The sequence below is a fragment of the Octopus bimaculoides genome, chromosome 6 (genome assembly GCF_046866305.1).
Source record: "Octopus bimaculoides isolate indiv1 chromosome 6, ASM4686630v1, whole genome shotgun sequence".
NCBI classification, from domain to species: Eukaryota; Metazoa; Mollusca; class Cephalopoda; order Octopoda; family Octopodidae; genus Octopus; species Octopus bimaculoides.
The window spans coordinates 113276507-113291465 of NC_142933.1; the positions used below are offsets into that span (position 1 = coordinate 113276507).

The window sequence follows — 14959 nt, forward strand, 5'->3', positions numbered from 1 at the left end:
GAAATAATATAACTTTTTATAGTCAATTTTTCAAAAAAATTAATAAAAAGATACAAATATTTCGTGAAAAGTTGTCATAAATATTTTGGAAGAATTCGAAATCTTTGAGAAAATTTAATTGCCATTTCCTGATTAAGCCAATGTTTAATGAGGTTCAAGTGTATTAACCAATCAAAATATCTATTCGGCTTTATAATTTCACCATTGACTAATCAACATGACGAATTAGGAATTGTGCACGTAGCCCGTTGTTGTAGTTGATAGTATAAAAGAGCTATTTTTCGTTACCTTGCCAATATAAAAACAATAAAATATGGGGATAAAATTTTTTTTGCAATTTAGGTAGTATTTGTGTAAAATTTAAAGCTACCTTGTCTTACTTAGAAGGTTAGCATTTAAGTGAGGAGTGAGTTTATCTTTATTTTCAGACAACGATCTACTATTATATGCAGGGGTTTCATTCATCAACTCAAGGGCTTGAGTAAGCAGTCTTTGGTACTACTTTCTTCAAGCTTTTTATCTATTTTTTCTGGTTTGGCTTCTTTTCATATAAAATCATTTATAAAATACCAGTAACATATTTCATTTTATTGTGATTTATCATACAAGTATTTGACAAGAGCTTAATTGAAGAGAAAATGAAAACTAATTTTTCGGCGGAGGAATGTCATATACAACTGCGCAGTATGATCCATACATCTACGCAAACATCTAAAAAATAATGAATTGTACTTATTTTTATACTTTTATTCTTAAGAATTGTTTTTCTAAAAGTATCTTTTCGTACTTTATAATGTTAGAAAGTGTAAAAAATGGGCTGATTTGGTATGTTTAGGTGGTTGTAAGTGAACCGCATCTCCTAACCGAAGTGTCGACTCTGCTTTGTTCTGGGTCACGCTAACAAATCTTCATAGTTTCTATACACAGCTTATGGCGGCCATTTTTACTGGCAACTAGTCGTGAACGAAAATTATGAGTAGCATTTCGGATAAGAAATGGCCCGAAATTTAACACAAGGTAAGCTCAAATCCATGGGTTTAAGTTAAAAAAATATTATCACTAAAATTTGATGTAAGCGCCTTTAAAAATAATTATTGCCACTGAAAAAGAGACCATTAAATAACCTCACCGAAAAGCGTCCAGAAAATTTGTTGCGATTTCTCTCTATTCGGTTATTTTTCGTTTGATCGATTTATATTTTGTGTTCATTAAATTATAGTTTAGCTCCTTGAATTATATTCGTTCTTACTAGACACCAATAATTATTTTTATCAAGAGAACTTTGGACATTTATCAATCAGTTTATGAGTTTCATTGAAATTCGTCAATAACGAATTAATAATTGTCCGCTTTGAAACGTTTCTGCAATTTCAATTATTTGTTTATTATCATTATTATTGTCTATATTTCTGGAAAACTGAATAATCTTGATAGTTATAAACGTCTTGAAGCTTTAAATAGTGTGTGTGCTTGTGTATATACAGATATTTATGTGTGTGTGTGTTTATATTGAAGTGTGTGTATATGTCTTTATAATGATGTCTTGTTTATATTAGAACCAACAACATCGACAAAGATACACCTATGTCGTGTCGACGTGTGCTTTCCATGTGTACTTCCGTGTTAAAAGCTTTATTAGTCATTAGACATTGTTACAGCTGTTGCTGTTTGTTAAAATAATTTCTGTTAGATACCATTTAATTCTGTTATAGAACAAATATCTATTGCCTTCCACTCGGTTATTAAATCTATGGTAGACCGTCTGTAATTTCTCTCACCTTCTAAATCTTTAACCATATCTCATATAATATTTCTCTTCTATCCATATCAAATGTTTTAAGTTGCTTATTTCACGTAATGATCGCTATTTTCCCGCATATATTTCTCTCTATTCCTTACAGGGTTAATTATTATTATTATTATTAAGCTACGCCACATGGTGACAGGCTCTTGTGTTTTAGAAAGGCTACAATTTTAAATAATTTCCTTTTTAGTTCTGTCCATTGATATTAAGGAATTAATTCATATTTCCATGAAGTAATTAAAGATCAACTAACTTAAATTTAATGACTATTATGTCTTTTACTGTCGACTGTGCTTGTTGGTGTGTGTACAGGAAGTCCTTTGTATATTGGAGACTAAAATAACATTGTCTTCGACTTCCTTTTACTTCAACATTTTATTCCTTAACTTCACTTTATATTTCGCTATTCATTAGCAATAATCTTCTAGTTTTGTTTTTGTAAAGGTTCTTTGGTCGTTGCAATACCAAGTAATTAAAAAAAGTAAACCATACCAAACACCCAAACAAACAAAAAAACAAAAAAAAAAAACTGGGTGGGGTTGAAACTGAACACCAACACCACAACTTTAGTCTCTTTGACCACTTTCAAACATAGTATTATGCTGTTATTGTGTCGCTGATCTACAAAATATCATTATTATTATTATTATTATTATTGAAGTTGGACTGTGAATCTAGAACAGATATTTTTTTATCTACATTATTTCCTTTACTGTTTCATATTAGTTGTTATTTTGTTCGCCACTCAATCAGTTTGCCTTCATCAACATTAAACGTCACCATTGAGCTAACTTAATATTTTACACAGTATTTCATTACATTATTAATGATATTCTAACCCAATAACATAAACAACAATGTAAACCTCCCCCTCCCCCCACTCATGCGAAGTAGTTTCTGTACCTATATCGAAAACATACTATGTATATTTAAAGCTGTTAAATTGCAACAAACTCGTCGTCACAATAGCTTTATTTACAAAAATAACTGTTCACCAAACTCAACCGTTACACGTAGTAGATACGCTAGCAGATGTGTGTATAGACACACACACGGTTGTATATGTATGAATATGTGTCTGTATATCTATATATTTTGTTGTTATATATCACTAGCTTCAGTCATTAGATGTTGGTTATGTTCGGGTTCCATCTTCTGAGGCTAAAAACGATCATATCAGATTCAGTACTAATTTTGCAAACCTCGAGATGAAGACAACGTGGGCTTGAGCGGAATTTGAACTCACAATATAAAGGGAAGCAACCTAATAACCGAAGACGTTGGCCAGTGTCATATATTTCTCTTTATATATATAATTATTTATATGTATGTGTGTGTGTATACACACACGCAACACGCGTTCACGCACGCTTGTAAATCTTTACGCATATATATATATATATATATATATATATATGAATGATATTTCTACCTGTTTACATCCTGATTATTGTCATCGTCATTTTTCATCCGCTTTCCATTCTGGCATGAGTTGACTGATAAGGGAATCACATTTCTCTTGTAAGTTTAATTGAGACTTAATTTTTACGGCTAGGTGCCCTTCCCAACGCTAAAAACTTTAGGCAATGGACCGGGTGCATGTAAATGTATATATTGTTTACTGTGCTTACACATATGTATATATCTACCCATTCATACAATAATACATATATATATGAGAGAGAGTGTGATGTGAAGAAAAGTGAGCAGAACCCATCCTCATTCTCACCAGCATCTTATGGGATAAGTGGTTCTCCACCCAAACAAGGTAAACAATATCCTGGATCTCTGCTTCACAAATAATATGGAACTTCTTCATAATGTGAAAGTGATACTGATGCTAGTCTCGGATCACAAATGTAATAGAGCTGACAATGTATGGCTAAAGGAAGCAGCAGGTATGCAATCTATAAGAAGTATCCAGACTCTAGGGAGAGAATTGGTAGAACTGTCTCCACACCTGACATCTATAAGCAATTTATGTCAGTAATGCATAAAATTTGTCCTAGAGAGAAAAGTTGACTGCACAAGAACAAAATTCCCAGTGAGAGGAAAGTTCTTATGAAGAACAAAGGTTGAAAACCACCAAAATAAACAACCAAAAATCCTATCGTAAAACGACATTGCTGGAGATTAAGAAAAATTTGCAATACTCCCGTGTAAAAGAAAGAGCAGAAAAAGAAGGCAGGGTTATACACAATGTAAAACAAACCTTAAAGCTTTCTATAAATTTGCTAAAGAAACAGCCCCAAAGCCTTGCAGGGTAGGATCATTCTTTCAAGAAAATGGCTCCCGAAACTGCAAGCCCCACTAGGATAAGCGAATATTGAATAAGCAACTAGCCCTAATAGATTCTCGTGTCTTCCAGAGTTTCCTTGTAATTAGCAAGCTTCTAAGTGTGTTAAATCAAGGCTTAACTATATCCCTATTTATAAAAGTCGAAACAGAGATGTTAAAAATTAAAGACATATCTCTAACTTCACTGCAGCAAAGTCGTAGAATGAAATGTCAGGAGGTAACTAATCACATTCCTTGAAGAAAATTACTTGCTAATTTACACCCAACACGGTTTTTGATCAGGAAGAACCTGTCTGACACAGCTCCTACAACATTATGACTGGCTGTTAAAACTGTTGTGCAACTATTCAAGCAATGTGGATATATTTATCTTAGTTTTGCAAGAGCCTTTGATAAAGTTGATCATAGAATATGTCACTGACTACATGTTCAAGGCATAGTTGGAAAGCTTGGAGAATGGCTGCATGACTTTTAAAAGTTAGAAGTCGGTCAGTAATAGCCAATGGGACCTTCCCCCAGGAAATGATAATAGTGAGTGGAGTCCCACGGGGTACTGATTGGGGTCACTGCTGTTTTGTAGTGGCTCTCTCAGACTTGCCATCAGCTATACAGTCAGCCATCTATGCTAGCAATGCAGACGATAAGAAAGTATCACAAGTGATAAAGAACTCGTTACACACCTGTAACATAACCTAAAGGCTATTTATAAGTTGACTAAAAAAAAAATGATAATCAATTTAATGCTGAAAAGTTTCAAACCCTCCACTATCAGCACACAAAGTTAAATGCAATGCAGACAAAATACTCTGCAGTGGAGGGACTGCAGTCTCAACACCACTATCAGTACATGACCTGGGCAAAAACATGAATAATGAAGCAAAGCAATGTTGATGGCTTGGGAGATGGATTCAAAAAACTTTCAGAAAAAGAGGGCAGGAAACTATGATGGTCTTTTGGAGAACGTTTCCCAATTGTAGTCACTACATAATGTAAAATTAATGGCAGAACTTGAAGCAGTCTAATGTTGCTACATTAAGAGGATTGTCTTGATGCAGCAGATCAGCTGCTGGGAAAACAGTTAAGACTCTGCTTCCTAGAGCAAAGACAGAAAAGATAGACAATAATATATGTCTGGAAGGATTTGTACCAAACTTTGGCATTAAAAGCTATGCTAATTCCAGAACAAGACACCCCTGCATAGTGCCAAAGATCCCATCCTTGCCATCCAGATTTAAGTCCAAATACTATCATAGCTTAGGATTCAAAGGCCCTTAGCTTTACAGTATCCTACCAAAAGACTTGAGAGACCTACATGGCATGAAAATAGATGTCTTCAAAAAGCAACTGGGTCTTCTACCATATAGAATTCCAGATGACCTACTTCAAGGCAAGAAACACAACTGAGGGTAGCAACTTTAAACTCCTTCATTTCCTAACTACTATTTAAAGAATGAGGATCAGTAAAAGTTTAGGACCACCAGTGGTAGTCCTCTAACATGGACACAATTACAGGCTGAAATAAGTAAACAATAAAAGAAAGATAAATGGTACTATTCTACATCCTTTTTCAAAGCACATTTATTGGAAAGAATACTTTAAAATAGGGAAAGTGGTCAACTTGCAGTGAGGAAAAGTATTCAAGATGATGTTGAAATCAGAGAGGTCAGTCTTCAGTCTTCTTGATATTTACTGTGAGGCTGAAATAATCAGATTAACTGGTGAAGTTGTTGACTGATTGCTGAGGTTCCTGATGTGTGATAAAGAGTAACATGGTCATCTGTGTATTGAGACTGAGATGCACTGAATGTTGGTAGGAGTCAATGAGATCAAAATATGCCTATGTTAAATAGTCTACCAGCAAAATGGTATCTCGTGTCATCACCTGGATTGTCTGGAGGGAGTCCAAAAGGTGTCACAGGTATAAGAAGGATACAACCCTGCTTCAATCCACATGTGATTGGGAACTATTCAGAAAATTTGGTTTGAAAAACAACCCAACATATTGTCTTGCAGTGCTTCCACTTGTGAGAAGTGGTTTGGGCACTTTCCCTCACAAGCACAGCCACTTAGCACCTTTCTCTCCTCAAGTGCATATTTACCATTGACCATGCATCCACTCTTGTCCAATTGAGGGACTTATTAACTCATACAAGTTACTTGGTGATCTTGTTAGTGCTGGTGCTACAGAAGCAGCACCTAATACACTTTGTAAAGTGTTTGGCACTAGGAAGAGCATCTAGGCATAGAAAGCATGTCAAAGCAGACATTGGAGTTCAGTGCAATTCTCTGCCTTGGCTCCTGTTGAACTGTCTAGCTCATGCTCTAAACAGAAAGAAGTCTTTCATGTTTTGGATTATCTCTTAGACATTTAGTATGTAACTAAAATGTACCCATTATTTTAAGTGAAAGGTGAATTTAATAGTTTGGTTGAGATGTAGGTTTTGAAGCAGTTGTTTCTGAATATTCTTTCTGTCACTGACTTTGAAAGAAATGTTCACATCTGCAGAGTGGTTGAGTTCTGTAACAGTATATAATGTTTCTTTTCTTTCGAAATTAACTATATGATACCTGTTATATTTACTTTGGGTGGATGTTTTAATGGAAATGTACACCAAATGTTCTCTGTATTTATGCCAGGACAGTCTTTCCTATAGCTGACATTGTTCATTGTTGGAGTAACATCATACTGTATAGTATGTACCATAAATGTTTTTCTGGTTGTATTTTTAAGTTTCTCAACAAAAGAATAGAAAAATAAATAGAATAATTTTAAAAAAACCTAGTTTTTAACTGAGAAACAAGGCTATTTCATTAAGATTGAGTTATCAGGTAGGTAGGCATGTATGCATCTGTGCATGCATGAATGTTATTATATTTGTAAATGTATATTTTGACTTGTGTGTAAATGTATTTAGCTTTGTAAAAAGTGCCTGTGCTGGTGCCACATTAAAAGCGCACAGTCCACACTCCGTAAAGTAGTTGGTGTTAGGAAGGGCAATCAGCCAAAGAAACCATGCCAAAACAGACATTTGGGGCCTAGTGCAGTTCCTCTTTGAGTTGCCAGCTCCTGTAAAGTCATTCAACCCATGGAGAACAAATGTTAAATGATGTTCATTTCCATAACTGGATTGTAATTGTAATATAACATTTCTAATATTTTGATGTCTACTTTTACAAAATTATGACAGGTGGTAAGTCAGGGTCTCAATAATCCTAAGCTAGTCACTAACAAATTGACATGGTTTTGCTTGATGTTAGTACAAGTCTCTATGGATGTATGTACACTCCTATAATAGTTGTATGTCTCTTTAGTATGCAAGTATTTGTGTGTAAGCTCTTTATGCATGTATACCTTTTTATTATAATGAATGTTATGATGTGTATATGTTTTATGCTACTAAATTTTGGTGGAAAATCTGCATGGATCAAAGTATGGATCAACTTGGTACCTTGGAGAAATAACATGGCTTCATTATTCTTTGCTACAAATGATCATAATATTTAGGATAGTAAAAATTTGCAAAACATTAAAAATTTGAGATACATGGCTGTTCAAAGGATAGTAGAAAGGAAAATACCCCCTTTTAAAAGAATGTTTTCTTTACCAATTTGTTACCCATCAAAATACCAGGTGGTAGCAAAAAGTTCCCAGGCTAGTTATGTTTGATAAAAAATAACTTATTTTCCGAAGTTTTAGCATTATCTCCTTTGAAATATTTACGTTGTGCAGCAATACACCAGTCCCAGTGTTCCTGCCACTTTTGGAATCCGACCTGCACCTTCTGTGATTCACTCTGAATCTCGACAACAGTGTTAAAACAGCAACCTTTGAGCAGCATTTTTATATTGGGGAAAAGAAAGAAGTTCACAGGTGCTAAATCTGGTGAATAGGGCAGGTGTGGAAATGATACCATGTTGCTTTTGGTGAGAATCTCACGAATGAGGAGAGCTTGGTGACAGGATGCATTGTTGTGAAGAATCCAATTCTTTGTGCTCCACAGATCCAGTCACTTATGCTGAATGTTGCAGTAGAACTCAGTTGATGGTCTGGCCCTGGAGGACAAATTTTTGATGAACCATATCACATTCCCAGGGGTGACGCTTGTAGCCAGTCTTCCAGATTGCTCATCATCTTCCAGGGATGTTCTGCTTTTGAAGTGCCTGTGCCACTCGGAACATTGTCTATGACCCATTGCCTTATCACTATAAGCTTTTTGAAGCATGCTCAATGTCTTTGTAGCAGACTTCCCAAGCTTAACACAAAATCTCACGTTGGCTCTTTGTTCCAACTTCCTGACCATGACAAAATCGCAGACTACAATATACACGTGATCAGAAAATCACAAATTTCACAACTTACAAAGTGAACACAGTGATGTCACTTGGCACACTACTTTGTGAAGGTCACTGGTAGCACTCACTGCACACACAACCGTGTGCTGCCATCTGTTGGTATGCTACAGAACTAGTCTGGGAACATTTTGATACCACCTTCTGTATACTGAAAATCTCCAATCAGGAAGAAAATGTGTCCATGAATGCTTTACTGGCTCTAATGATTGAACTGTGTCCATGCTGGAGTAATTCTGTCTTTCTTTGTTGAACTTCCGCATTACATGACACAGATGTGGATATATAAACAATAAGCTTCAGCACAATTTCCAACTATAACATTCTTCTCAAATGGCATTGGTCAATTCAAAGCTATAAGAGAAACATTTGTCCAAGGCACCCCTTGATAGAATTGAGCCTGAAACCACGAACTTTCACTTAAATCACATTAATGTATAAGGATACATTGGATAAGGTACTCCTAGATGTATATGCCTTAAAAAAAAATGCCGATGGTCATAACTGAGATGCTTACTCAATCAGTTTGATCTTAATCAAAACTACAACACTTTTAAAATTTTCAAGAATAAATATTGTTAAAGATGTCTTGTTTGAAAATCTGATTTTTCCTATACTGTATGTGACCAAAGAATAAATTGTAAAATTAAGTTAAACAAACAGTATGAACCTAAATACCAACAATATACACAGAATCCAAATACTAATGACAAAAATAGTAAAAATTTACATCCTTTAAATATGAAGAAAACTAGCCTCATTGTATCACTCATTCATGCTTTGAGCATTTTTCTCAGTTTTTTTCCCCCCTTCATGTTACACGGTTGTTTTCACTGTTGAAAACCTTGATTCAACTTTTTTTTTTGTCTATATCTGAAATTTTTGATAGGCTGATGACCTAGCTTTCTGTGGAACACTTGTTTTTCGTTGTTATTGATCATTTTTTTCTCCCATAGGTTATATATCTCCTGGCACTTGTGCCTGTGGCACGTGAAGAGACATTCGAGCGAGGTCATTGCCGGTGCTGCTGGACTGGCTCCTGTGCAGGTGGCACATAAAATACACCATTTTGAGCATGGCTGTTGCCAGTACCGCCTGACTGGCCTTCGTGCCGGTGGCACGTAAAAGCACCCACTACACTTTCGGAGTGGTTGGCGTTAGGAAGGGCATCCAGCTGTAGAAACTCTGTCAAATCAGATTGGAGCCTGGTGTAGCCATCTGGTTCGCCAGTCTTCAGTCAAATCATCCAACCCATGCTAGCATGGAAAGTGGACGTTAAATGATGATGATGATATCATTATCATCAACCATGCTGATGGTTTGATAGGATCTAATTGATGTGAGGATTGCTTTGTATTCCAATGTCTGCTTTGGCATGGTTTCTATGGCTGGATCACCTTCCTAATGCCAACCACTTTACCGTATATTCTGGGTGCCTTTTTTTTTGTTCATGCTAGCACCCCTAGTGAGGTTACCATGCAGCTCACAAGTCAAGGGTCCCCCACCTCCCACCCTTGACTGTTTGGCTTCAGTTGAATGGGGGTTGGCTTTATGTTAAAAGATAAGAAGTTAAAGTAAGGCAGAAGGGGTCAGAACAGAAGAGTGTTTTTCCTGCTGTAGAACAGCTACAGGGCTACTTGCATTAGAGAGGAGAAGGTGGTAGTAAGTGGGGTGGACCTGAAAAGTGAGATAAAATAGTGGTGACAAGGTTTCAGGTTGGGCCCTCAAGGTACAAGAAGGGGAATAGAAATGAGTGGGGACAGAAGAACAGAGAGTATGGGTGGACAGAGGTTGCAAGGGTGTCTGGAGAGAAAGAGAGAGGGGTGTTTAAAGATGGGGCAGTGATGAGGAGGCAAATGTAAAAGAAGGAAGGTAGGGAAAATCAGGTAATGTCTGTAGAAGTTGGGAAGGGTTGAGGAGTGGATCTAGTGAGTGGTGGGCAAAGGGGAGGAGTAATTGTGATACATGAGTTGGAAATAGGCAGGAGAGAGTAGGTGATGAACGATAATACAGAAGAGAGTGAGGAGCAGTTGAATAGTAATAATGGAGGAGACAGGTGAAGGCTGAGAGAAAGGAAGATTGTATGTTGGTGGGCTGATTGATGATTAAGGAGAGATGACTTGGTTGTACAGACAGGTGATCAATGTAAAATATGAATGCATAGGGACAGTATTAAGAATGGAAAATGGATAAGTGAAGTGGTTTGGGAAACTGAGAAAAATAACTGCTATCACAGAAAAAGAAGATAAAAAATCTGCAGTTGGCGGGGGGGGGGGGGGTCAGTGGTTAAGAGATGGATGAGGCAAAAATTGGGCAAGGGGACCAGTTGTGTGTGTGTGTGTACACACATATATGCACACACACACACACACATTGTGCTTGTAGAATCTCAATTCTGCCAAGGTGGGTGGGTCTGTTGATAGTACCTGCATCATTTCATTGATGCAGATTAGCACTGCATATCACTAGTCCTCACAGTCTTCTGTTGTCTCCTCTATGTAGTTCAAAGTCCTGAGATTAGCTTTTACAACACCATCCCTTGTCTTCCTGGATGTTTCTCTTCTGCAAGTTCCATCCATATTAAGTGATTTTCACTTTTTTATACAGCTGTGCCCGTATATATGTATCACATGTCCAGACCAGTGCAGTCTTCTTTCTTGCACACTACATCTCTCTTATATCCAGTTTTCCTCTCAGTGCATTTATAATTTGTCATATACGAACACTGTTGCTATCTTAATTTCTTTCCAGTTTTCTCAAGTCGTTTGCATTCATGGCCCACATCTCACTACCATGTAACATTGCAGTTCATACACAAACATCATACATTCTGAGAAAAAAACCTTTTATTACTGACAATACTAATAGCTCTGTGAACTTTCACCAGCCTCTTATTCTAACAACTACACTTTCAAAACATCCTCCTCCACTGTCAATTAGGCTACCTAAGTAACAGAAGCTGTCTTCTGCTTCTAGGGATCCTCCTCAATGTATGAGAAAATCTCTTTCCTCTGTGTTCCTGAGCATTTACAACGTACAAAATCTACTTTCTCTGTTAACCTTCCTGTGATACCACTGCATCTCTTGTGTGTCCATAGTTTGTGTTGGGTGCACCCTGTGGAATTTCTATCCACTCCTTTTCTCAACATCAAGCAAAGCCATATTTTTAACCCTTTAGCATTTAAACTAGCCAAATCCGACCCAAATATTCTACCTGTTTTATGTTCAAACCAGCCTCTCGCACCTACCCTACAATATCATTCAAAAAATAAACAATCACATTATTGAAATCTCAGGGCTACAGGATAGTGCATGATTAATTCAATACAATGTGAATAAATAAGCGTTACATTTAACAGAATAATCTGAATGCTAAAGGCTTAATGGAAGCAGAGATCTGTTTTCTTACCAAGACTTTGGTCTTTGTAAGTTAACTTTATAGCCCTTTGAGATCAGGTTTTGCTTTCACTCCTGGTATTTCTTTTCTAAATCTGCTACAGATTTAGTTAACAGAAAAATAGATACATACCTTTACTTATTCCTACGTATTCTACTTACGCATCATCATAACTGATCAGTGAAATTTATACCTGTCTATCTATCTATCTATCTATATCTATCTATCTCTATATATATATATATATATATATATATATATATATGTCTATTTGTTGTAAATTTTGACAACTTGAGGGAAATGATTTCTTTTCAAGCATTTGTCATTTTGTTGAAATGTAATATACTTCACTTCATTTATATTTGTAGATAACAACATTAAATTCTTTGTCTTTCCAAATTGTTGTAACAAGGTTACCTTTTTGATATTTTCACATTATTTTATTGACACTGTTTTGTTGCACTATTCCTCATAATATTGATGTTGTCTCCCACACTTTCAGGAATAAATCCAGAGATGAGAAAAAGCCATCACAGTAAACATGGTGGCGCAAGTAGAATATTGGTTCTATTAAATCCATTGCATATTCTAGGTACCCCTAAAAAACAGAATGGTCACAGCTAGAATACCTTTGATCATAGTCTGCTCAATCAGAGCTGATCTGCAGCTAAACAACTTCAGAGGTACAGCTTTTTCTAGTAAAAATTTCAGTTATTTTCATTGATATTGTGTGATCATCATGAGCTCAGGCCTTTGATTGTTCACTTTGTAGGTTTTAATAGAATATCTTTTTAAAATTTCCTTGTTCACTTTGTAGGTTTTAATGGAATATCTTTTTAAAATTTCAACTAGCCTTTATAACCAGTTATCATACTGTCATCAGAAACTGCCATGTGCAAGTTATAAGCACCATTTGAATTATTTTGCAATATATTCCTGAAAGACAACACCTGATATTCTATCATGCTAGGGGATCATTCTCAGAAATATGGGCAAGGATCAAATGATCAAAATGTCAAGAAAACATCCTAGCAGGACACATAACAGTATAGACTGTACACTCAGAAAGGATGTATATGTTTCATACATCTACCTCAGATGTGATCAATAAAGAAAATAGTGAAGTAGCCAAAAGAAAGAATACTTATGTTGTAACAATGTCAGATTGTGTAAGACATACTTTGGTTTAAAAAACAAGAGGGTTAACAAGCTCCACAGATGTCCTGAAGTTTCAACTAATTGAATGTGTTGTCTTATTCCTATAAGTCATCTATGGGACATGTTTTTAGTTTCATTTAGGACTCTATACATTTCACAATTCTTTTTTAGAAAAATTGATTGAACAAAGTAATTCTATTATAAATCTTTCATCCGACCAAATGGATTTAATGAAGTATTGAAATGTTATGATTAGTAAAAGTAAAGAGTTGATTTAAATACTGAAGTTGCTTCAATAAACTGTGCTCGTCCCTCACAGCACTTAGTCAAAAGAAAATTAGTGTATAAAGATGGCTGTGACTTAGCAGAAATAGGGGTACTTAACCAAGCCTTTTAGTATTTAGTTGTTTCCTTCTACTTTATATGCATTGTTTTGCCTTCCATATATTAATGGGGTCAGTAATACAAGTAACATTATTAGTCCAGTCAATGCATATTTACTTACAAAGACTTGTCTTATACTTATGTAAGAAACTGATTAATTAAAGTGTAATTAAAAAAAAATTTCTGGATATTTTAGAACTGGTAACAGACAAATGAAAATATTTAGTCCTTCAGTGCTTTTCATAGCTTATAAAATGTTTTTGTATTGAATTAAGAATGATACCATGTGAACAGTTATTAAGGAATGCTAGAAACAATATTATTAGAACCATTTTTAATATGCTTTGTTAATTTTATTGAAATTTAACAGATTAACATTTGTTAAATAATTATTGTAGTATAAAATATCTACTTGATCTGTGTTTTTCCAGGTCTCTTGATTAATACCCCATGTGCCGTGGTGGCTGTAACAGGGTCATGTATGAAGGTAGCCATTGCTCAGTTGTAAACAGTGCTTCCGTGTACATTGGTCCCCATGAAAAATTATGCATGTTGAATGGCTCCTCTTGCAGCAACATCAACCTTGGCCGACAGGTCGTATGCTTTAAGGACCTGTCCTCTTCTTCATCTTCCTCCTCTTCCTCAACCCTGTTACACAAGCCATCTTCTGCATTTACAAAATGTCATGTATCCACTGTGGCCAAGGTGCAAGCTGACAAGCCCACTCAGCTTCCAACCAAAATATCAGCAACAAACAGACGCAAGGGAAAGTAAGTTTAAACTTTTTGTCTTTCTTTCTCTTTCACATGTATATACACCTTACTATTTATGTATTGCTCGAAACTGATATAGTTTGGGAAATAATAAAAATTCATATACTGAGTTTAACTTTTGTATCTCACTTTGAAAACTTCTAATAAATTAAATTAACTTGTACTGTTATGCCTCATTTTAACTAAAACTAAACATTGTATGGCAGATTGAGAAGTTTAGTCTTAGAGCAGGTATACCATGTTATTGAGGCAGTAGAATTGGGCTTAGATTATAAATAAATACTAAGAGAAGGGGGACAGTTTTTTTTCTGGTGCAATTGAACCAGGGTTACCTTGGTTATAGATGAATTATTTTCTCATATTTCTAAAATCCTATTTAGTGTTTAATAAATAAAATTAACTGATTAAAGTCCTGTATTGCAAGTAACTGCAACTGTTGCTGAGTCCTAAACCACAAATCATAAAGCATTTTTTGAGGCCTTAAGCAGGAACTAGTCACTGTTTTGTGTGAGAAACAGAAAAGAACGTTTAGCTTCATTTCATAAAGAACTTCTTGTCTATACCATGTGTATTTGTATTCCTTGTTTATTCAGTGAATTTCTTAGGAGTTTTCTTTTTATCTCACTGTAATTTTCAAGCATCATAGCAAGTATTATTGATTTATTTATTAACTTAGTGATTTAATTTAGAGGAGAGAGCTTGAAATTTAAGAAAATACTCAGGGACCTCTATGTTTCAGTATCATCTGTACATAGCTGTGATCTAAGTGCTTTGGAAATTTATTGATTCTGATCA

The 14959-nt window shown here is 35.4% G+C and overlaps 1 protein-coding gene across 4 annotated transcripts in view; it reads left to right on the forward strand.

The window, feature by feature from the left end:
* The first annotated feature begins 910 nt into the window (after positions 1 to 910).
* The window catches only part of LOC106882300 (uncharacterized), a 48224-nt gene continuing 34175 nt past the window's right edge, over positions 911 to 14959 (forward strand). Inside the window, exons 1-3 of one of the 4 annotated variants that reach the window (XM_014932922.3) lie at positions 911 to 1017; positions 12352 to 12532; positions 13823 to 14161. In XM_014932922.3, the coding sequence (XP_014788408.2) occupies positions 13842 to 14161 (320 nt within the window). In that variant the 5' untranslated portion in view covers positions 911 to 1017; positions 12352 to 12532; positions 13823 to 13841. The remainder of the gene's footprint in view (positions 1018 to 12351; positions 12533 to 13822; positions 14162 to 14959) is intronic. The other 3 variants (XM_089354445.1, XM_014932921.3, XM_014932924.3) reach the window with 3 other exon arrangements.